The sequence below is a fragment of the Schistosoma haematobium genome, chromosome 5 (assembly GCF_000699445.3).
Source record: "Schistosoma haematobium chromosome 5, whole genome shotgun sequence".
Classification (NCBI taxonomy): Eukaryota; Metazoa; Platyhelminthes; class Trematoda; order Strigeidida; family Schistosomatidae; genus Schistosoma; species Schistosoma haematobium.
The window spans coordinates 12,881,543-12,905,770 of NC_067200.1; the positions used below are offsets into that span (position 1 = coordinate 12,881,543).

At 33.3% G+C, this 24,228-nt stretch overlaps 1 protein-coding gene across 2 annotated transcripts in view; it reads right to left on the reverse strand.

The window, feature by feature from the left end:
• ANK2_13 (Ankyrin-2) overlaps positions 1 to 24,228 on the reverse strand; it is a 98,146-nt gene that overhangs the window by 8,170 nt on the left and 65,748 nt on the right. For both annotated transcript variants that reach the window (XM_051217514.1, XM_051217513.1), the window contains exons 19-27: positions 20,111 to 20,296; positions 19,146 to 19,336; positions 17,862 to 18,076; positions 16,285 to 16,601; positions 14,639 to 14,813; positions 11,306 to 11,554; positions 5,671 to 5,980; positions 3,330 to 3,680; positions 712 to 815 (exon numbers count right to left, since the gene is read on the reverse strand). In XM_051217514.1, the coding sequence (XP_051064932.1) occupies positions 712 to 815; positions 3,330 to 3,680; positions 5,671 to 5,980; positions 11,306 to 11,554; positions 14,639 to 14,813; positions 16,285 to 16,601; positions 17,862 to 18,076; positions 19,146 to 19,336; positions 20,111 to 20,296 (2,098 nt within the window). The remainder of the gene's footprint in view (positions 1 to 711; positions 816 to 3,329; positions 3,681 to 5,670; positions 5,981 to 11,305; positions 11,555 to 14,638; positions 14,814 to 16,284; positions 16,602 to 17,861; positions 18,077 to 19,145; positions 19,337 to 20,110; positions 20,297 to 24,228) is intronic.

The window sequence follows — 24,228 nt, forward strand, 5'->3', positions numbered from 1 at the left end:
ATCAAGTTCTGATGCTATTTAATTGGGGGATGGTAGACAGAAGTTATTGAATTTATGTTTTATGCTGATTGACACTCGTAAGTAAAGTGTAGGTGCAGCTGTAGTGAACGAAGACTTAGTTGAGATAACCAATTTTTTAATGCAAAATCTTACAGTGGTTTAGTAAAATGTGAAAATCATACATTTTCACATCTTCTTTGAATTGTTTCTCATAAACTTTGTTAGCACTTCATTCTTGTTGCTATCTTGATTGCTTTCAGTTTTCTTTTCTTCATAGTATCTTGCAGGAACTAATTATCTTTATAGGATTTGAAGCTGCACCAAAGATTTTCAGTCTACAATGTCACTGAGCTGCTTGAGCCACAAACTGACCTTCTCCAGGACTTAGACGTCCACAAGTGACTCTTCATTGATCAATGTCAGGTTTGTATTATCCTTTGGTACTAATCGAATTCCATCGACCTGTTATCCTGTTGGTAACCTTATGAATCATACTTTAGAATTCGATAGGTTGATCATTCACATTCTGTGTGCTTTGATAACTAACTTTTTTTCACTTCTCACTTTTCAGTTGGATTTAACAAGTTAAAATGAAGAAAATCTATACAAACTATGTAATTCATTAATTACCTAAATTATCTATGATTAAAATGAAATGTGATAATGGTTTTAGAAATAAGAAATAATACGAAATGCATAAGTCATATTCACCTTTGCATGTTCATCAGCATCAAGTACATAACAAATATCACGCATACATGATTTAATGACATCTTCACGGCCAATTTGACGAAGCGCATAATCTAATTCATTACCTTTTTTTGTGAAATGAAACAAAAATAATAATAAATATAATTACTAACAATGATAATGATGTTATGTATGAATATTAAGTGAACAAGTGGTTCAATAACTAATGAGTCTAACCTCCAGCTACAAAATCACAGGTATGAACCTTGTTTCACCTAACTAAGTTTGAGTTACTGGGTAGTATATCTACTAGCTCATACAATTAGAATATGGCTTAAAGCCAAGTAAACGAATCGCCACTTTATGCAAGTTAATAATGACAACAAAATATATAACTGTAAAATACTTGTGTAATTCAACCAAATATAAAGTCATTAAAACAGTTTCTTTCTAGAATTTTGAAACTCCAGAGATTGAACTAGATTTATTCATTATACTCTCAAATGTTTTTAATAACTATCTCTGAGCATGGAATCCATAAAGAAGTGATTTTATTTCCAATGGGAAATGTTTTCAAAATGAAACCTTCTTTGTAGAAGATTTCGTTCAACATTGCCAATATGGTATGTTCAACGGATCTATTTAATTTAATACAAGTCATTTAAATGTATTATTAGGATAATCAATGAAATTTCATATTGATAACCTTAAAATAAGTTTTCTGTAGAGAAACTTAATTACTTGTCAGTGATCTTACACTTGAAAGAACTGGAAGGGATTACCCAGGACAGGGTTGGATGGAGAGTGATGTTGGGCGGTCTATGCTCCTCCGTGAGGGATAACAGGCGTAAGTAACATTTTAATTTAATTTAGACGACCTTAAACTTGGAATAAAATCATATTTTATCAACTATATTCATAACTAATGATAATAAATATGAAGTTTGTGATTGAGAGACTTTGGTCAGTCATTCAGTCAAGTCAGTGACTTGAAATTATGCTTTTTTCAAAAGGTACCTAAAAATACTTTTTTTCAAAAGTTTTATGAAGAAGCAATTTTTAATCTGGAGGTAGAAATTATTTTCTACTAAGGCTTAACGAATCCCCTTGAAAATCAATAAATGCTAACAAGTGCTGGAGTAAACTATCGAAAACTGACTACTCTGAAGGTGTAAATGCATCATATTAGCAATGAGATTTAAAAATTATCAGTTTTGATCCCGTATACAGTTGATAACATTCATTACAACTAAATAGTATTTTAATTAAAGATAATATAAAATAAACCAATACTGTATCCATTTTTCCTTTGATTTGCACAGAAATACTTGATTTGGACGCCGATGTTCACGACACTATCAGTCGTTTCTAATAATATGTGAAGGTCTAAATAAATTTTAAAAAAGACTATTTTCTGTGAAAATAGAGAAATTTAGAAAACCTATCAAGCTAACTTCTAATTAAAATAATGTGACAATCTAATGAACTAGGTATAGTAAATTAAATACATTTAGATAGTATAATAAGAAGATGAACTTTGTCAAAGAAATGTTTATCTAAAAGTGACAAACAATTCCATTAATCCATTATTCAATAAGTCTATCTGAACACGACTGTAATGAATCATCATATCTGATTGTATCTATATATGTAGGTATTTAAAATGGTATACACATTTTAATATTCAAATAAGAAAGGAAAGTAAGTGAACACGGAAAGAATTGAAGGAAAAGATTACTGTGATTGTTCAGTGACAATATCAAGATCAAATTGAAATGATATATAAAAGCCTGGAAATCGAAATGTAATAAACAATTTCCAAAAACAATATTAAACTAAGGTGTTTTAATTAAAGCCCTCAATGAATATACACATATAGCTCTAAGTGAAGCTGTCTGGGAGAAACTGCAGGCCTCAAAACTGTGTGAAGGAATAGCATTGGGAGTAAAGCCAGCAACATTATCTCGTAGAAAACAACTGGATGCAAAAAAATTAGTTAAACTCATCCTTCGGAGGGAGAAGGATCATCGTATAGAGGAGTTATGACGTCTCATAGTGAAAGTTTTGTTGCACTCAATTGTAGTAAGAAAGTATAATAGAATACGTGAAGCTCAGGCTTAATATTTTATTAAACATGATAAATAAGGGATATAATCAAATTCAGAGATTTATGATTCACAAAATATGTATTTGAATTCTGAGGTTAGTTAGCTTGGAAATAAATAATAAATCTATAAGAACTTTGACATTTTACATTATTAAATGATCTTAGTCAGGAACGATATAAGTCATGAGGGACAAGATCGTTGTTTCGTTCTAGTACTCAGTGCCTTCGCAGTGAGTATCCACGAGCCTATCAGAGATCTAACCCAAAACTCACAAGTTTCACATAGAACACTTAATCTTTAGACTAATGAGTTGGTAACCAATGTTTTACACTTCATCACAGCGCCTAAAGGTCCTTTCAAAGAGATCCACACACATGAAACAGCTGTTCTAGTGCTCCTTTGTTTTAAATGGTTATTTAACTATAGTCAGTACATGAAATAAACTATGAGTCCTTTAATGTTGATAAAGAGGAACTTAGTGTATGCAATTATTATTATTATTATTATTATTATTATTACTATGTATCATACCTGTGGCTGAATCTCCATTTTCTTCACGCCATGCCAATAGTACCGCTAATGCTTGATCTTGTATTGTACGTAATTCATTTACACTAATTGGACCACCAAAACTACCAACTACATCACCTCCGTCATTTTCTCCTGTTATTTTACCCATTTCCATAGCTAACTGATTTCTTTTAATTTGCCATTTTGGTTCATTTTCATTAATCCAATTAACTAATTGATTCACAGTACATGAACTATTTAAATGAGACTGAGGTAAGAGGAATTCGATTAGTTTAGGCCAATCTGAGCCAATTTCACTAGCAACTTGCAGTAAATCAATTTGACTACGAGCAATTACATCTGATGTATAAGCTAATTGAAAGAGAGAGACAGAAAAAAACAAGTTGAGATAAAATACATTTACAGAAGTAGTTGATAAGTAGTACAGGTGTAGGTAGGAAAATACTGTTCGACCCAACAATTTAAGCTAGTTACCACATATCAGTAAAAAGAACCTACAATCTTGAGAGGATTAATGCTCCTTGTGGGATTGAAAGCCGTGCTATCAACCAGTTTCACCATATGAGTTAATACCATCAAGGTGTTTAGGCTTCAACTGAAATCCCCCATTCATTCGAGCTTCAAAAACGACAGCCATCAGACTGATCAAGAGAAGAAAGCAAGAGGACCAAGCAACATTCCAGCAGAGACACTGAAGTCAGAAACAGAAGTAACAACAAGTATGCTTCACGTCCTTTTCAGGAAGATTTGGGAGTAAGAACAAGTGCCGACAGACTGGAAAGAAGGATACCCGATCAAAGTATCAAAGAAAGGAGATAAGAACAAATGTGAGAACTGCAGATGCATCACACTACTATAATTACCAGAAAAAGTTTTCAACAGAGTGTTGTTGAACCGGAAGAAGGATTCAGAAGACGCCCAGATTCGAGATCAACAGGCTGGAGTCAGACAAGTCTAATGACTCTCGCCTTTTCTCTTTCTTCTGGTGGTCGACTGGATTATGAATACCTCCACATCTGAGAGGAAGCAAGGAATACAATGGACTGCTTGAATGCAACTTGACGATTTGAACTTCGTAAATTGCCTAGCTCTTGTATCCCGTACACAGCAACAAATGCATGAGAAGTCAGCCGGCATAGCAGCAGCCTCTACAGCAGTACGTTTCAACATATATAAGGGAGAAAGCAAGATCATGAAATACAACACAGAGCATCAACACCATCACACTTGATGGAGGAACTCCGAATAAAATGGAAAGTTTTACAGACCTGGGAAGCATCACAGATATACAAGGACGACCTAACGCAGATGCAAAGACATTGAACGGCAAAGCAAGGGCAGCATTCCCACAACTCACAAACATGTGGGACTCGAAACAACTATCACCCAACATCACAGTCAGAATCTTCATTACAAACGTCAAAATAGTTCTACTGTATGGAGCTGAAAAAGTACAAGTATTTATAAACAATTGTCGACGCGAGATACTCAATGTCCGTTAACCGAACATTATCAGCAATAACCTACTGTGGGAAAAAACAAACTAGTTTTCAGATAAAGAGGAAATTAGGAAAAGAGGTTGGAGGTGGTTAGGACATACATTGTAGAAATCATCAAACTGCATCACAAGGCAATCCTAACTAACAATCCTAAAGAGACACAGAAAAGAGGAAGATCAAGCAACACATTGTGATAGGAATTGGAGGCAGAAAAGGAAATGACGAGTAGCATTTAGGTAAAACTGGAAAGGAGATCCAAGGATAGAGGTAGTTGGAGAATCCTGATCAGCGGCCTATGCTCCAACGTAGGGTAACAGACGTAAGTAGGTAAGTAATTAATGTACCAGGTTTTGTTTATAATCGACTGACTGACTTAATAAAGAAGCTCAACTTATGACTAGACACATTTAATTTCCTGTTACCACCTCCCCCCCAACTTGAATTCGCTGTGAATGGAAATTTTTAAACTGAAGCATTATTTCGAAGACATTTTTGATTTTGATTAAAAACTAGGCGAAAATCGGATCAGACTGTTGTATAAAATGTTAGACCTATCTAATTTGAATAGTTGACAATTTTACATCTAATTTCTAGCCATCAACTTAGTTTTTATGACAATAATGGTACGTTTAAATTTTGAGTAAGTTGTTCATATAAATTGAACTGTAAAATTAATGATCATTCTAATCTAGTCATAATGTGAACAATACCAGTGCAATACAGGTAGATCCATTGGATAAGTCCCGAATTCTACTGTTTACCATATAATAAATATTTTAGTAAAGTGAATAGTTTAAAAAATTACTATAATTGATTTGAGAAAAAAGGAGAAAAAAACTTACTTGATGCCAAATTACCACCAATAGGTTTATTAATTTCATTATTTTGTCCATTAACAATTTGTTCATCGTTAATAACACGTTTAGGATATGGGAATACACAACTTAATGAACCCATTGTTAATTCAGCTGCACTAGTTTCATTTAATTGATCTAAAAATTCTGGATGATTTTCTAAACCAATCAATGAAAGATCAAGACCATGTTGACCATTAACACCATTATCTGAACTAAGTCGAATTTCTAATGTACATAATGGTTTTTGAACAGGAGTTATTTCATGATAGATATATTGTGAATCACCATCTCCATCCTATGAATAATGAAGAAGAAAAAAGTTAATTGATTCATTTCTTTTTCTCCTTATTAGATTATTTCGTTCATCTTTTGTCTTGGGAATGATTGGAAAATAATAATTTGATAAAGGGATTCATATGATCCTATTCATTTTCACATATTAATAATATAGCTAAAAGCGGTATACATAGACCTGTACTATCCCATATGTCTTGGTATTTGAACGCTTGGATACCTATTTTTTAAACGTTTTATCGTTCGCCAAAATCTTCTACTTTTCAATTCTTAATAAAAACTAAAGGTAGGAAATATGAAAGGTATTTTACTTTCAAGGTTATTTTATGTATTTATTGGATTATATTTGACACTGAGATTCATAAAAATCTGAAAACAAAGATTAGTAAATAATTTTTCCTATCAGGATAACGAAATGATAATTAGCCGTTATCGAGAATTCACTTAGAAGTTTCTATAGAAAGTTAATAATCAGTTACTAGTGAGAATCAGTGACCTGTGGAGTTCAACCGGGTCTGTTGTGAAAAACAATGCTGAATGTATCGATCAATCTCGTGGGTTAGTTGAAGTAAGACATTAACACTGCTGGACGCCGGCTCAGTGGTCTAGAGGTTAGGCGAAACCGAAAGAACACGGGTTCGAATCTCGCTAGGAGGGATGGTGGATGCACATTGCTGAGGAGTCCCACAGTAAGATGAAACGTCCGTCCAGTGCTTCCAGGCGGTCTAGCTTCAATTGACTCATGATCTCAACTATTGAAATTACCATATTATCCACATAAACCCTTTCAATTACTAATTGGTCATCGTATTTTCAACAATTTTTTTCTGTTTTTGAAGAGCTTTTTAAACATTATCGAAGGCTCCTAATATAATGCAAATGAATCACATTAGTGTAGGCGCGAAAAAAACCCAAAAACATTATCACAAACGTTTAAGTCACCTACTTTTTAACTATGAAAATGTTGCAGTAATTTTCCCTGTTTTAAATCAGTTTGAACCGACTAATAATGAATACTAATAGTGTATGCCTTCATGTTTTGTTATAAACAAAATATATATTTATAAGAATATGATTTTTCAATAATAATTATTGAAGGTATTATAAGCAGACATGATGGTGGCTAGCAGTGGAATCCAAGACATGAGTTTTGTTTTATTCCGGACTCGTCAGATGGATATACCTGCATCCCAGAGTTGATGTTCACTCCGAGACTCTGAACAGTATCGTTCGCTTCAAATGCCAACATGTTACCAGTTAGCTACTGTGCCCAATCTCTTACGAGTTAGAGTAAAACTAAAACACTTTGTGCAAGAGAATGGCTTCGCGTACTCAGTAGCTAATTAGATGACGCGTTGGTGTTTGAAGCGGACAGGGCGGGTGTTATGACTTTATGTCCGGCTTTTTATCACTTGATTTATCCACCAATCATAATACGACCTATACAGTCTTAGCACTGTGTCAAACCAATGACGTTCGACCGGTATGGGCAGCCCAGCGTCCTTATTGGTCCTATGTCCGCCTAGCCCGTTCACTTGAGTCCAGAACACCAAATACCAGCTCCCACTATGCGAATCGAATCGAATCATTTATTTCAGGCATACTGGGTTTGTATACCAATCAAACAGACCTCAACGCATCATAAAATAGGAAATAACATTTGTACACAATAAATCCAAAAGTGGCTGTGAACGTGGGAGGCAGTAGTTAATAAACTGAGCATAATTCAGGGACAGTAAATCGTATAATAATAAATTATAGGTCAAAATGAAGCTTATAATAAGAGGAATATAAATATACATAATCTAATTATCGAATAATTATACAATAAGAATATTTATAGAATGTTAGTCCATTAATAGTCCTCGGAAGTTATTCGTAATTTAATCTTCACTAGGATATAACAGAGGGGTTCGAGTCTTTGGATGCAACTACACCCAGATGACGAGTTCTAAATATGACGAAGTGTGTGTCGTGGATTCTGCCGCTAACCATATTCCGTCAACTCCACTTATTATCATTATTATCATATCTGGCTATACGAACATCAAAATCCAGTAAATTTTGGGGGTGAAATAATCAATCCATGCTAGTTTCATTCATTATTAATGTGCACTGCTTATATGCTTAACTAACCATAATAATTCGAAGATAAATTATTAACTTGAAATGGATGATATATAATCTAGTTACAGATCACATTGATGAGTAACTTTGTGACCTATTCACAATGATTAATGATAGAAATAATTATTAGTAAATTGTAGGAACTTTCTGTTAGATGAATTATATTGATAAAAGTGTGATATCATTTGAATCATATAGATTGAAGAAAAATTGTTATGATCTATTTCAACGATAATTCATAAATGATTATGAGAACAATATTATTACTGAAAGGTATAATTGCTTTACATAGTTCGATGAATTTTAAGAAGTTCACATCAACGAAAAAAGATTCGAATTTTACAAGTTTAAAAAACAATAAGCAACATATTTTTCGTTATCAGTATACGGTTGTGGAAATTGTGAAATTTCATTGAGATCCTGAACCAATCAAAGTAAATCTGAAAGCACTGAGTGACCGTTTCGTCCTAATATGGTGGGATCGAACCCAGGAACCGCGATTTCGCGTGCGAACGCTTAACTTCTAGACTACTGAGTCAGTATCCAAAGGTATTATTGTCCAACTTCAATCAATCCACGATTTTGGGCGAAATTCTTCAAAGTTAGCTGACTTAATTTGATTGAGTAGATCATGAGTGGGGATATATAACATAAATCTCATTTTACTTCTATTGACAAAGAATCACAGTTTACACGTTATTCAATCATCTCAATATTAGAGTACTCTACACTAAATACCAACATTAATCGCTTTGTAATTCTATCCCCACACTATCAATACTCTGAGGATATCTATCATCAATCTTTGGCAATCTATGCATAGCATTTATCATTACTGACATTCGTAAAGTAATACAGAGTAAACTACTATGCAGTATGCTCGTCACCTGATCGATGAACAAACAACACACTGGCACTATGAACATCAGATAGGTCTGTGAATCTAATCATCCATAACAGACACAACAAAGCGAGTAACCTAACGTTATCACCAAAACTATTACACAAATACACGATCCATAATTTTAGCTGTAACGACATATTTTAATAGTTGGACAACAATATAAATAAAACACGTGTCATATCTATTACTTCCTAAAAATATGAAATTTGAATACAACACAGTCAATAAAAACGTGTCCCATGTTCAGATAACATGAAAGTTTTGTGAAACAGATATCATATAGACTGGCTTTCTATTGGATCACAAATAACTGTTTGGAAAATGTAAAAATAATGTAAAATTTATATTGAGAATAAGTTTGTTTTTACGTTAATTAACTGATTGTATAACCACTATTAGTGAACATCCTCTTTATGTTATTAGTGACGTTTAAGTATAAACTATAAAGAATATTGTACATACATCGCTGAATAATCTTGAACAGCTGAGTGACAATTTATTCATTCAAAGTTACATTCTGCATCTTTGTCATAGCCACAAATAGTTTAATGGGGAAATTCATTTCTACCGACAAAATCTTGGGATTATCAAATTGGCTGAAGAGTTATGTAGATGAATTTACCAGAACTATTGTTTTCTCAATATATGATGAATTGATAAGTAAGTACCGTCGCATATTTTAACATTCCTGCTTCACTAGATCACCTAGTTGACAAATCTTCTGGCTGAACGCTTAAATCAGTTTTCTAAGATCTAATAACCCAAAGCTAAATAAACACGACAACTTCGACGAGAGAGAAAAGGCACTAGATGTGGAAAGAACGCTTTAATCCAAGGTTCGTTTATGTACAGAAAATCAAGGGTATTTACGGCATTTCAGATAGCTTCGGGCTACTGGTAAGTTCTGGAACATAACTCAACATTCTAGCAAAATAGATAATCATCCAGTCAGAAATGTGGCACATGTTTCTGAGAAACTTTCATTCAATGCTAATTGGATCAAATGTTTTACAGCGTTTTCAGGGCCCCTCTAGACCATTTTTGAGGGATACTCTGGATATCCTCAACGCTAGTACTTAGTAATCTTCACAAGTTTCTCTAAAATACTAATCATGTGGTCACTAGTGATTAGGTTTCAGATGCATCTCATGGATTTCTAGTGAGATGTGATCAGTGGAGTTCAACTCTTTCGAGTCTGAGACAGTTATTCACCACAGGCAATAGATGATGGTTGCGCAATACTGCAAATTAATTAAAATTAGACATTATCGTCATTAAATCCCGACTCAGTGGTCTAGATGTTAACCGTTTTCATACATGATCAAAGGTCTTAGTTTCGACCGCCAGATACAGGGTCGTGTATAGGCAATGCAGAGAAGTACTAAAATGAGACGGTTTTTCAATGCTTACAGAGTTTTCACAAAGGTTCAACTAAAACCAGTTAGTGATTTAAACAATCAAAATTCGACCATTTCCACGAATACCCCTTATACTCAAGTAAACTGGAAAAAACTGACTGGTTTACATATTACACTAAATCTTTGGATGAAAACGAAGATAATCAATGCACCTGACAATACCATTTCTCTTAAAATCATGCCGAAAAGAATTTTCTTTCAAATTTTTAAACGTTCTCAGTACTATGCAAATATATATTTCCATAGTGGATTTCATCAGATGAATGATAAAATTCATTCATTACTTTTGAATTTTTACGCAAGACTGAAAATTCATTTACTTCATTCCAAATATTTCGTCCTAGTATTTCAAGATACTCAATATCCGTTAGCCGGATACCATCAACAACAGCCTACTGTGAAAGAGAACAAACCAGCTCCCAGATGAAGAGGAAATTAGGAATAGACGATTGTGGTGGATAGGACATACATTGTGAAAATCAACCAATCGCATCACGAGGCAAGAGCAAACTTAGGATCTTAAAGTGAAGCGAAAAGGAAGAATATCAAGGAACACATTGCGTCGCAAACAGTAGGCAGACATCAAAAGGATGAATAACAATTGGAAAGGATTGCATAGGACAGAGTACAATGGAGAACGCTAGTGAGCGGCCTATGCACCTCTACGAAGGGCAACAGGCGTAAGTAAGTAAGCAAGTAAGTAAGTATTATACTTCTATCTAAATATTTACTATAAAGAATGGTTTTCGAGTACAAAGTACAACTTACCTATTTGTATTTAATATATAAAATGTAATTTTAAGGAACAAAATGTTTTTCCTTAGCCTTGAATAGTTTATTAACAACAATAATAAATAAATAAATAAGATAAACTTACTCGAATTGGTTGTCGTGGTTCACGCATAAATGCTAATTTACTAATAGCTTCTTGTTGAAGATCTTTTACACGTACTGGAAATGCAAGTCTATTCTCATGGAATGCATTGAAATGTAAACGTAATTGTTCACTTAATTTTGCTACAGGTAATAAATTACCAGCTGTTTCCAGCCAAACTGGTCGACTTTCAATTATTTCAACTTCTGGTGAAGCAGCACACAATTCAAAACCTTCTTGACATTCCAATGTCTTCATAGAAATAAGAAAACAAAATAGAAAAAAAATTTTAAACGACACTATTTCCCTAACATCGAAATCCAAAACATAAAATCAACAATTTATTGACTATTGATATAATGATGATGATCGTCATAGAATATTGTGATTAGTCAATTAGTTATAAACAACACAGAATCCGGCAGTACATATTTGCATTGGTTTAAGTTCCTACATTGTATTAACACAGTAAGATGAAATTATCAAGATAAATCACACAGTATTAGAAGTTGTAACAATTTTAGTGATAGCATAGACGATAAGATTTTAAAAGAAACAGTAGATTCAAACCATAAAAGTACAATATAATTTTAGAATTCAAAACCTAAACGAAATTAAAAAGTGCTTTTACATGCACCCAATTTTGACTGATAAAAGTTTAAAAACTACTAAAAGTCATTTCAGTAGTCTAATGTGATTGATCTGTTTGTTCTGCGTTACCTGGATGTCACAGGCCCACTTTCTGTTAAAATTATAAATGATCACCCTTGAAGAGTAGTGAACTAGAACAAAATAATAGCGCATTACTCCTTGGATATTTAAAAGAGACTTTTTTCAGCCAATTTCAAACCATAATTCAAACTAAATTCATCATATTAGATGTTGCTTATTCAGGTTTTAAATTAATATTTAACATAAACGCAAGAGTAATAATAAAGTCCAATCAGTTATTAATGTTATCACTAAAACCTTCATGTTGTTCTAACTTATATTGTCATATTTATCCACTCTGATCACATTCTATAGATTCAGTTTCAATTTAGCTACTAATCTGAGTAACAGGACATCGAGTGCATTATGTTTCTTTGATGTTGAGTGGCTGGAGGCAAGAAACCCTTGACCTAGTTCCTTTGCTTGTTGTTACTTTTCGGCATAACTTACCAACAATTTTGAAGGAAATGATGTGCTCTGTGTTATTTGATAACAAATATTCAGAATCTCACCTACTGCTGAGTGATCAGTTAGTTGTAAATATATTGCTTCTACAGAAGGTCAGTCGTGGCTCAAATATCCCAATAGTAACATTGCATCATTTTAAACTGATTGAATTACACAGAAGACATCAGTCATCTAATGTTTGCAGTTACACTTTGCTGACAAGTACCAACTTGCATAAAACTTACATTCAAGGTTTATTGATGATTATCTCTTACCATACAACATTTAAGTATATCCATAACTATAAAATGACTGAAGTCTAAACTATACTTCATTCAGACGACTAACATTAAATAATTCCAAAGATTATAAACTTTAATTTCATAAAGGTTTTTCCGTGTACACTGACGTGGACAGCATTCCAAATTGAAATAAAACAACTGTCCATTATCATAGTCATCAATTCGACATTATCATGCAATGCAATATAAACAATTTTCTATAAATTCATCTTAAATAATTCATAGAATCAATTAACTGACAGATTACATATATAAACAATTTATAATATAATCCCTTACTATGTTTAACTCATTTCATATACTATATGAATCAAAATAATGGTAAGTTTACATTTGAATAAAGGTAACGTCACCATTATTTCGTTTTTCAAGAATTACCGAGTTAACAAATATGTGTGTGAAATGTTGTGATTTTTAGGAAAAAATAAAAACTTAATAGTCGTACATAGTAGTAATAGTAGTAGTGTGATGTGTGTTACTGATGTCAACAGATATAAGTAGTATGTATCACTGATCGAAAGTAGGATGTCTGGCGACAGAAGGTTAAGAAAATCGAAGAGAAGAGAACGAGAAAATAGAGTAATTGGTATGAAAATGAAGGAACAACAAAGTCTGAGACAACTGATGGACATTTTGCAAATCAACTGTTCACTGTATGGTCCTCAAATTTTACCAAGACATTATGTAATATTGTGTTAGAAAGCATTTGGTTGTCTCTGCCTGTGTTCTCATTCACTACAGTAGTAGTTGTTATAATAGTGGGTCAATGTATAAAATCTTATTAGGTATGAATTATACACTTGTTTGCGTGAGATTTCACACTACTACTTATCGACTAGGTGCAAGTCAAGGTATGGGAGGATAGTTGAATGGTTTGACGACTAAATAATAAGTTCAATAATTAATCTTAAAATATATAAATGATTAAATTTACGAATGTTTATACTGTTTGAATAATGCTTATATGATCAATCTTCAATGGTTTGGATTGTTAGAAAAATCAGTGACAATAATATAAACAAATATCACATCAGACAAAACAATGTGACATTATTTTTATTACTCTCATGATTAACGAATACTAACTATCAAAAGGTACCAGTTCGAATAAACTCCCTAACTGCCATCCTTATCCCCTAAAAAGAATTTTAAAATATCATTAGACTATTGCTTATAAGATCGATAGATTCCTCAAGAACAAATATTAGTCTACTAGTAATGTTGGACAGTTCCTAGCATTGGAATCCAGGATCCATGCTGTATCCTGTTTCTGGACTCGTCAGCTGTCTGTACCTACATCTAAATAGAACAAAATGCTCTTGTAGATTCTACCGATAGCCATCAAAAGAACTTGAGTAAAAACCTGTAATTAAAACACAATATTGAGTAGATTAGCTCAGAAAGCATATATACTGATCAATGGCTGGTCAATTGCAGTCTTTCGTTACTGTTTACATGTTATGTGATTGGTAGAGGAATCTAGAAACAAAAACAGTGAGACATGAGTAATCTCTATCCAACAAGTCTTAAATAGGATGAAATTTGAGTCATGGAAGTTACTATTAGTTCCACATCAGATAAGTTTATAACTCCAGAACGAAAATAATTTTGTATTGTAAAAAGGCGATCAAATAAGTCTTTTAAACAAAATTGTAAAAGTTTGTTTTATTAAATGTGGAAGATTGTGGAGACTGTTTGATTAGTGTGTGTGACAGTGTGCATCCACGACATAAGTTAGTGAATCAACTACGGACTTTCGGGTCTTAAGGGAAACACTTAACCATTAGACCGCTGATTTGGGACTTACCGGTTTATATTTTAGACTTCAGTCTATTAGCGATTTATATTACCATTTAAAAATGTATAGTTTACTAACCTTGTCTACTTTATCATCTGTGACACAGAAACATCGAACTAATGCTTCATCCATATCCAAACGTTTGGTAAATACAACAAATTTACCCATATATGGAACTAATGTGGCTTCGGCATACAGCATACTTGCAAATTCTGCAGCTTCATGTACAGCTGAACAATCCATTAGCCAAAATCTGAAATCAAGACAACGAAATCATTTAAGTCAGTCATTCGTTGAGTCGGTCACAACGTTGAGCCTGTATGTAGGTATATCGGTTCAAGTTGCAATACCACATTAGCACACTGAGATGAGATTATCGCGTCAAATTCCAGAATAGTACAGGTAGTAACAGTATCAGTGGTAATAAGAAAGATTAAGAATTGAAGACACGTATCGAAAACAAATGTAAATTGGTGAAATAAAAACAAGAAAATTTATGGGGATCTTAGAATCTCATGATTTACGAGAAAACAAAGAATGGACGCACATGCGCCATCGCAAACAATGTTGAATCATGTCATTCTAAGTCTCTAACGACTGATTACGATAATCACGAGAAATCCAACAAGGTAACCTGTACCTACTAAGATGGCTAAGTCCGTTTATATGATTACCCATTTGTTCATCAATAAACAATATTATTACCTGTCAGAATGGGGTTGTGCGAACTTCTGAATTCCATGAACCGATCAACATTAGATCACCGTTGAGAACTTGGAAGCACTGGACGACCACTTGTCCTAATGCAGAACTCCTCAACGCACAACCCCATTCCGACAACTACAATATGTTCTACAGTGATTACCTTCGAGAGCAAATTTCCGGATTTATAGATGGAAATCGTGACTTGTAGAGTTCAACCGTGTCGTGTGTAAGGTAGATACTGAGTGAAGACAATGGAAAATAGTAGCACAATATCGTGGGTCGATTGAAACTGGAAAATAATATCATTAAATTATGACTAAGTGGTCTAGACGGAGGTCCCTGGGTTCGATTCTCGCGTGCAGGATTGTAGATGCGCACTGCTGGCGAGTCCCATGATAGGACGAAACGGCCGTCCAGTACTTTTAGGTTCTCAATGGTGGTATAGCTTAGATCGACTAGTGAATTCTCAACTGCTTGATTTAGTTAATCTCAGCGAATCGGGGTCACATTTTTAGTTTTAATGTAAAAGTTGGATTTCATTTTAAATCAAGATCAGTTGAATAACCATCTAGTTCTTTCTGAATAGTATAGAAAATACACGAATATAAAGATTTGAGTAACAGTGTAAATATCTTAACTGTGATTAGCGTAAATCATGCTGAATACTTAGAAACCGAAGGAAAAGTAGCTCCTGTATTTCAATGTATAACACTATCAAAAGTATAGTGAAAAGTTTGACTTTTTTTTACATAGAACATAGGAATTTAATGCAGCATGATTATTATCATACGGCCTCCGAAATTTGATAGATCTGGGATTCTAATCATTTCATATTTTTAACAATTATTTTAGAGCTAAAAACAATACAATGTAATATCAAACTTTCACTGAATATCTTTTTCCAGTACAATGAGAAATATTTTTTTCAAAAGTCAATGAGAACCACGTCAATGACTATCTGTTAATAATTTAAATAAGTATACAAATAAAAATTAAAAACTAACCACTATTTATCCTACCTCGCTGAAACTGTTGTAGTGAAGGAGATACAATCTTTCACTTTAGACAATGGTGTAGATCCAGTAATATCTTCCCATTGTGCTGGCGCTGTACCGCCGGTAATACTGCACAACAATCGTAAACTCGGTACATTTTGTGATTTTAAATCATTCACCGATGGATTCAGCATACCACGAACAACAGCTTTCGGTAATGGTATAGTTAAGGTGATTGGTTTATGAAATTTACGACGACGTGGTTCTAATGTGACAATTGGCGAGACTGTAACACGATTACCAAATAATCGTGTAACTAACTCTGGAGCGATTGGCTGAGCCTAAAATTTAAAAAATATTCAACACAAAAAAATGATTAATTGTAGTTAGATGTTTTCACACAGACTTCTTTATAGTATAGGCGATAATTAATAAGGGCCTATCAATCAAGTCACTTCCACTTATGGAATAGTTACGCTCATATTATAATTCTTTAATTGCGTTGATGTATAGTCAGGATTGTACCCATTATAACTGTATGGGTGATTCATAAATTTGAACTGCTTAATAAGAAGTTATTTGCTAAATGTGATCTGTTCTATTCTGGTTACTGGGCGAGCGAACTTGGGAAGCCGCATTCTGAACCAGTAGTTATCAACTGTTATTTTCGGCTTTCTCAGTATTATCGTAGTAATGATTAGTCGAAGGTCATTGATACTAGATAGATAGTTTACGGAGACTAATCAATACTCAGACTAGATCAATACAAATTCGCTACTGTCTTACAGTTCCATCACATGGGCCTCAAATAAACTACACAAAACAACTATTTATGTATACCGTTACGTTAATAATTATCCCAGAATTTGTTAGAAAGTAATATAATAATGCCACTTCCTAAGGATTAATTTACTATTTTGATGTGTTCTCTTAACGCATGTAAGCACTCTAACCTCTAAGATAAAACTATTTGACTAGTTTGATGAAACACTAAAATCGAATAACCCGTTGAGAGAGATGGTAGAATATATATAATTTACTTACAGAACTGTATCTGGATTTCAAACAAACTGTTATTTAAAGAAAAAGCCAACCAACTATCTGGTTAATTGATAAGGAAATAAAACTCATTTATATTACAAAGCTAGAAAATCGTTGAAAACAAGAGGAACTGAACAAATATTCCATCTTAGAGAATACATCATACATGTCTCGAAGACAGAAAATGTACTTTCATCAACAAAAAGCATAAACCAATGTATTGTAAAACTGACTGCGTGATGATCATACTACCTACTCTACGCTACGCTAGAAAATGATCTTCATTATAATATGATGACAGTCCATGTTATATAATATGATTTCAAAAGCTCAAAGCAGATGTTTAAAAACCTCAAAAAATGCTTAGAAATGATAATCCCTTGGATCAATAGGCGTCGAATACTCACTGTTTGGATTGACATCTTTAAGATTTAGTATACACTTCAATAAAAAGTAGCGTGATACCCAGAATCCTCAGTTGATTATGTCTGCAAATCAAACACTCCATATAATAGCAATTTTCTTAAAAACCAACAGGGTAGTCTAAAAAATAGACGTACTTGTAAACCGACACGGATTCTTTTCTGTAGTGCACCTTCTGGGAATACAGCTTGAACTTGTGGAACAACTGTTGAACTAAGAACACCACCATCTGAACCAACTAAAGATGATTCTTGGCGTATTCTACTAACAACTGCCATATATTGTGGAAAATCATTAGTCAATATACGAATAATACGTTTCGCACGAAGTTCTTCCAGCGTCTCTAACGTATCTGTTTAAATCAAATTCATAACCAAAATGATGCGGATACGAAAACATTATGTCATGATAGATATTATTATAACAAAACAGTAAAACAAAAGAATAGGTTCCAGTAAACTAAGACATAATTTTGTGATAATACTGCTGAATTAGATGATTTCAACTAATCATTCATCCAGTTCCCTTCAACTACTAGACACCAAAAATTCGTCACGCTTACGTGAAATCACTGTGCCCAGAAGCTGCGTCGCGAACTGATCTGCAGAACTTGATTAACACAAAATGCGAAACAAATTAAGCAGTTGATGCTGACCAGTAACCAATCAATGTGAATATTTAAGTCATACAGGTTAATTCAAAATCGTAACTGGTATCTTGACATTGTGATCAGGCTTCCATATACTGGTGACTCAGTCATGCCGTCAAGACCATTCCTAATCTAGTCTCTTTTCCAGGGACGCCACAAAGAGGCATCGTTCTATAGTCTAATCAAGTGGGAAGTGAAATTCCCCTTCCAAACAATAAAGGCTTACGAGATCACTACATTCACAATCAAATCACATAATCGTTTATTATGACATACAGATTAGCTGCAACCCAAGTAGCACCGACTGTAACACTGAATGGCAGAAAAGTTCGAATCACACAGAGAGCACTAGTTTTCTCAATACTACAGATACACCTTGTTAATTAGAAAAAACTAATAAGAGACTAATTCTCAATAATACGTAATCTTGAACAGCAACTTAGAAAAATAAATCAGCTACTCTTTAAAATTTATATTATAGCCAAGTATTTAGCACTAAATACAAGGTATACTGAAAGAAATTACTCTTTGCTGGTGTACTTTTATGGAATGAAGTTGAGCCAATTTAAGTCCTGCTCTTTTCTATTGACATGTCTGTTCATGTGTGATATTAATCCACAACTTGAAAGATATGTTGCCATTTTGACTTATGGGTTATGATCCGAAATAAGAAAATAAAAACTGACTTTACTAATTATCATTAGTTTTGTTTATTAGAAAGTACTATCTATCTATCTAGTAAAACGTACACCTTCATATTCTGAATACTTACCGAAACTTTGACCTACAGCTGACTGAACTGCTTGATCTGTAGCTTCTAGTGAATGTTCACGCCATATTTCAGCATTATCACTACGTAATACAACGAGTTCACGTTGACGACCACGTAATGAAGCAAAATGTGGAATTTCTAACACAACTGGTGAATTGAAACGACATGGATGCGGTCCTAACTCAATGATACTATATGGGATATACAAAAATTAAGGAAATATAGGTTAAACCAATTTAAGAAAAAAAAGACAGATTTCCTCAATAGTAAACTTTCAAAAGAAATAATTAAGCTGAATTATTTGTTGAGATCAATTATCTAAGTTAGACAATCATTGAAAACCTGGAAGCACTAGACTGTCATTTCTTGACAGTGTGAAACTATTCAGCAGTGCGCTGCAGCAACCATGAAACCGGGAATCAAACCTATGACCTGCGGCCTTGAGCGTGAACGCTTGATCTTCAGACCACTGAGCCGACATCCAGTGGTGCACAAGTCAACCTGCGATTTACCGCGAGCATCTTCCATTGTCTTCAATGGGTAGCTTCTACAAAGCCGACGAGGTCTAGATCCACCGTTCACGGCGATGGAAGATGTTCACGCAATATCGTGAATTGTTTGACCTTAAACTTATGTACCATTAAATCCTAGCTCAGTGTTCCAAAGGTTAAGTTTTCGCTTATGAATCCGAAAAAAGTCATGGGTTTGATTCACGGATTACGGGGTCGAGGATACTGAGAAACCCGTACCAGAATTGAATAGTTCTGCTCTTCTTGACGTTTAGTGGTAATCTGAGGGTCAGTTCGTGATATAAACTACCAACGTTTGACACTGACTAAAACAAAACTACTCGAGTGGTACTATAAAGCTTAACAAATTAAATTTGCTGATTATTTAAATGTTCATATCTGTCATTAGAATAAACAGTCTATAGAAATAGTAAAACTTTTAAAATTAAAATTTACCGACAAGCTAATCCTTCACAATCATTCAATTGAGGTGGTCGAGCTGTACGTTCAGGTCGTAACATACGGCAGGTAATACGTGTTGGTGCACTTGCTGCACTTGGTGGGACTAAAATTCGTAGACCTGGATGACGACTACCACGCATCGATCCACCACGTGCATCCACCAAAAATGATACAAGAAAGCTACATGAGGAAATGAAAAGAAATTTGAATACTAAAAACTATATAATGACGATATGTATATTAGTTTATTATAAATCAAACAAAGTTAAATCATTATTCGTTAACCGTTGAATTATTCTGTTGTTAATATTAAGGACTGAATTTTGTTTGTTTTTTTGTTAGTATTTGTATGTTCTGAGTATATTGTCTAGATTTAGCAATTTTGTTATATTTTTTTCTTAATTAGATGGAATGTAGCTAGCAGTGGGACGCTGGACGGGAGTTTTACATTATTTTGAACTCATCAGACAGATATAAATGCATCCCAGTACTGATGTTATTCAGACATTTATTTTGTGGTTCGGATATACTACATATTGAAGGTTTAGATTGTGTATAATGCATGAGATTGATTTCGAATTAAAGGATATAATAAAAGGAATGTATTCAACTGTCAATCTGATATCTCTGTAATAAAAGAACTGATCATTTAGACAGTCATATGTTTAAAAATTCCCACCGTATGTTATCTCGAATCGTTTGTACCAGTTTACATGTACGTGCTAACGCACACATATTGAAAGAACAGAAAGGAAAGTTAGTGTCTTCATTACTGAACAAACGTCACAGAAGCCTAGATTAAAAGGATAACACGTTTCCACGAGATCAACTGTACACTATTCGCTTGACAGTAGTTATAGTTTTTTACATCTTAAATTCTTTCAAGACAATTAATATACAAAGAGCGTCTAATTTACTGTGTTTCTCTAAAATGATTTCCATAAAAAGACTTAAACCAAATTTATTTATTCAAAAAGAGTCAGTTATCAATCCTGCCATGGTAACCTCATTCATAAATGGTTACTACATAATTTTTTTTTATTCTATGATACTAATTATTAATTCTTACTTATCATTAGATGTGTACTGTTATTCAATTTTATTTTAACAACTACATACCTACAATATTAATATTTCATCTCTAATTGATTCTATTCCTATGCTCTTAGTTTTTATCCTAAAATATTCATATAATCAACCTATAATAGTTACACTATAATTAACATATGAACATCTCTTTTACTTCTTCCATACTTATTACTCTTTTCATGAATCTGTATTGATGGAAACTTTTCCATTATAATGAAACTATGATATAAGTTATGTACAGTGATTTTTGATGATTAATGTTATTATGTTTAGACTGTATGAAACAGATGAGAAACTCTGAAACAAAATATTGAATTCAGGTTATTCTACTAGGTTTGGTGTTTATATGCTTTAGTTAAATAAAAACAAATCTGTTTGCTCAAAACGATTGTTTGATGATAAAAGTTTTCTATTGCAGATCCATTAACGTTCAATTGATTAAAGAATGAAATAAGAGCTGAATGCACAACATTACAATGTATTGATCATATTTTCAAAGTATACAATACAAAATCATCGGGTGTATATGTTGATGAACAATGCTGGTGGGCTGCCTATGCTTCTTCACGAGGAGTATCACGCGTACGTAAGCAAATAAACGTCACCTTTTCTGGTTATACGTAAACAACAGTTAAAGTCAACAGTATTAGAAAAACAGTTGGTCACGTACGCATAATGTTAACCACTTTTCATTTCCTTCATATTTAACTTATCACTTCGGAATCATCTCTGCAAATAGTACACATAAAATAAATAACAAACCAGTTCTTTCTCTCTTTTCTATATTGGTCTTTCTAGGCCTCATTGATACCAAAGAAAAGTTTCCCATCTATCTTATTAAATGAGGAGTCTACACGCTTTTGGTATTATTCGATATTTACTTCAACGATTCGTGAATTCTTGTATATTACTTATTATCTTCAAAGTTTACTCATCATTCTTTGGTGAGATTTTGAGAAAAGACTTTACTTTGTTACACAGAGTGAAGAGAGAAGTTAGTAACGTATGTGATAAGTTTTTTTATACTAATATGAATATGGTTATGGATAGACATTCTAAATCTAGCAAAAACCTGCCAAGTATGATTTGATCAGATACTAGCCATTCATTCCACTAACATCTTTCTCTTTGTAAATCTTCTGGTAGAACAAGACGCAGATACATTAGAATCCATGTATACGAGCAGAAGTACAGATGCTCTACAACACCGCTCTTATCTAGCAAATATATTATATGACGAAAAGGTTATAAGAGCTGACCTAATCAAAAACGTATACTCATGAAAATATTAGGAATTTATGGTTGTATGGGTCCTCAATACTTATCTATTAGTTTTTTTCTTTTGTGTAATAAAAGAGTACGAAAACTTTGTGGAAATACTGCATGCTGGGCATTTTAAATTGTATTATACATGTAATTCTGAATAAAACTATTACAATTATTATCAGTATTATTAGTATTATTACTCTCTTTCTGCTCCCTGTCTGTCTTTCTCTTCGAGATAACCAAATTTAATTTATTAGTCCTGAATGAATTTAACCAACTTAAAGAAGTATTCTCACAGTTATAGTACAAAACCATAAACTATGGAACCAACCAAAGTTGTAGTGATGAGGGCACGCATACACATAATGACAACATACGAATCCCGTTGTATTACACAACACAAAATCATTTGAGTTTGTTTTTTTTCACAAAAAAAACACACGATCATATTAACTAGTCATTGTGTACGTGATGAAAATGACCTTCATCACAAACTTCCATCCATATATAATTGAACAAAAATAAAGTACACCTAAAATAATCAAAATTCATTTCATAAATTACGAAACAACAATGTACTTTATGTAATTTTCCATTTCATATTTAGAAATCAGTCAATAAATTATATTTTTAAGAAAATTAAATTGAGAAAGTTTATCATGATTATGATTAGTTTCAATAGTTGAGATCATAAGTTAATTAAAGCTAGACCACCATGGAAAACCTGGAAGCACTGAACGGCCGTTTCATCCTATTATGGGATCCTCAGCAGTGCACAGCCACATCCACTCACTGATGACAATGGTGCATGTGTCGCTCAATTTCGTGGATTAGTTGAAGTTAGACATTAACACCTCTGGATTCCGGCTCACTGGTCTAGTGGTTAAGCGATCGCGCGCGAGACCAATAGGTCCTGAGCTCGAATCCCGTGAGGCGGGGTCGTGGATGCGCACTGCTGAGGAATCTCACAATGGGTTGAAACGGCCGTCCAGTGCTTCCAGGTTTTCCATAGTGGTCTAGCTTCAATTGACTTATGATCTCAACTATTGAAACTACTACAATCTCCACAAAACCCCTTCGGATTATCGTTAGACTAGTAATTGTCTGTTAAATAAAATTAGTTTCTACATTGATTTCTTAAATAAATTCTATTAAAAAAGAAAAAAATTATTGTTATTATGAAAAGCAAAGATTCAAGTAATAAGAATTACTAAGAACGAATTACTCGAATTCAATATAGAATATCAACAACATAATTCATACTCTTAATATCATGAATAATAATATAAGCACCAGACTCGTTCAACAAGTTAGGGACTATATGAAATTCAGTAGCTTGGTGAATAATGCGTTAGACGTTTAAAGTTAAAGGTACTGGTTTATATTTTCAGAATAAATTGTGATACAGATGTGTGCTTAGCTGACAAATCACAAATTGAGTGAAATACACTAGATTCTATTGTTAATTATAATCCATCAATTCTGAAATACTATGTTACAGGCAATTAAGCAAATGTCTATTATTTGGCTGCTGACCCACAGTATATCTAGGCGTATTCATATACAATGATGAAGGAATTTACTTAAACACATACCTGACAGTAAAACAACGCAAATTATTTAGTGTTGGAGTTAGACACGTTTCATTTGAGAAAAAAATGAGTACTACACCGAATCCATCTAACAGAACCAATGTAGTCATAATTGTATGTATGTGGAGATCATTTAAATTGAAGATGTTTTTAGATTACAGACTA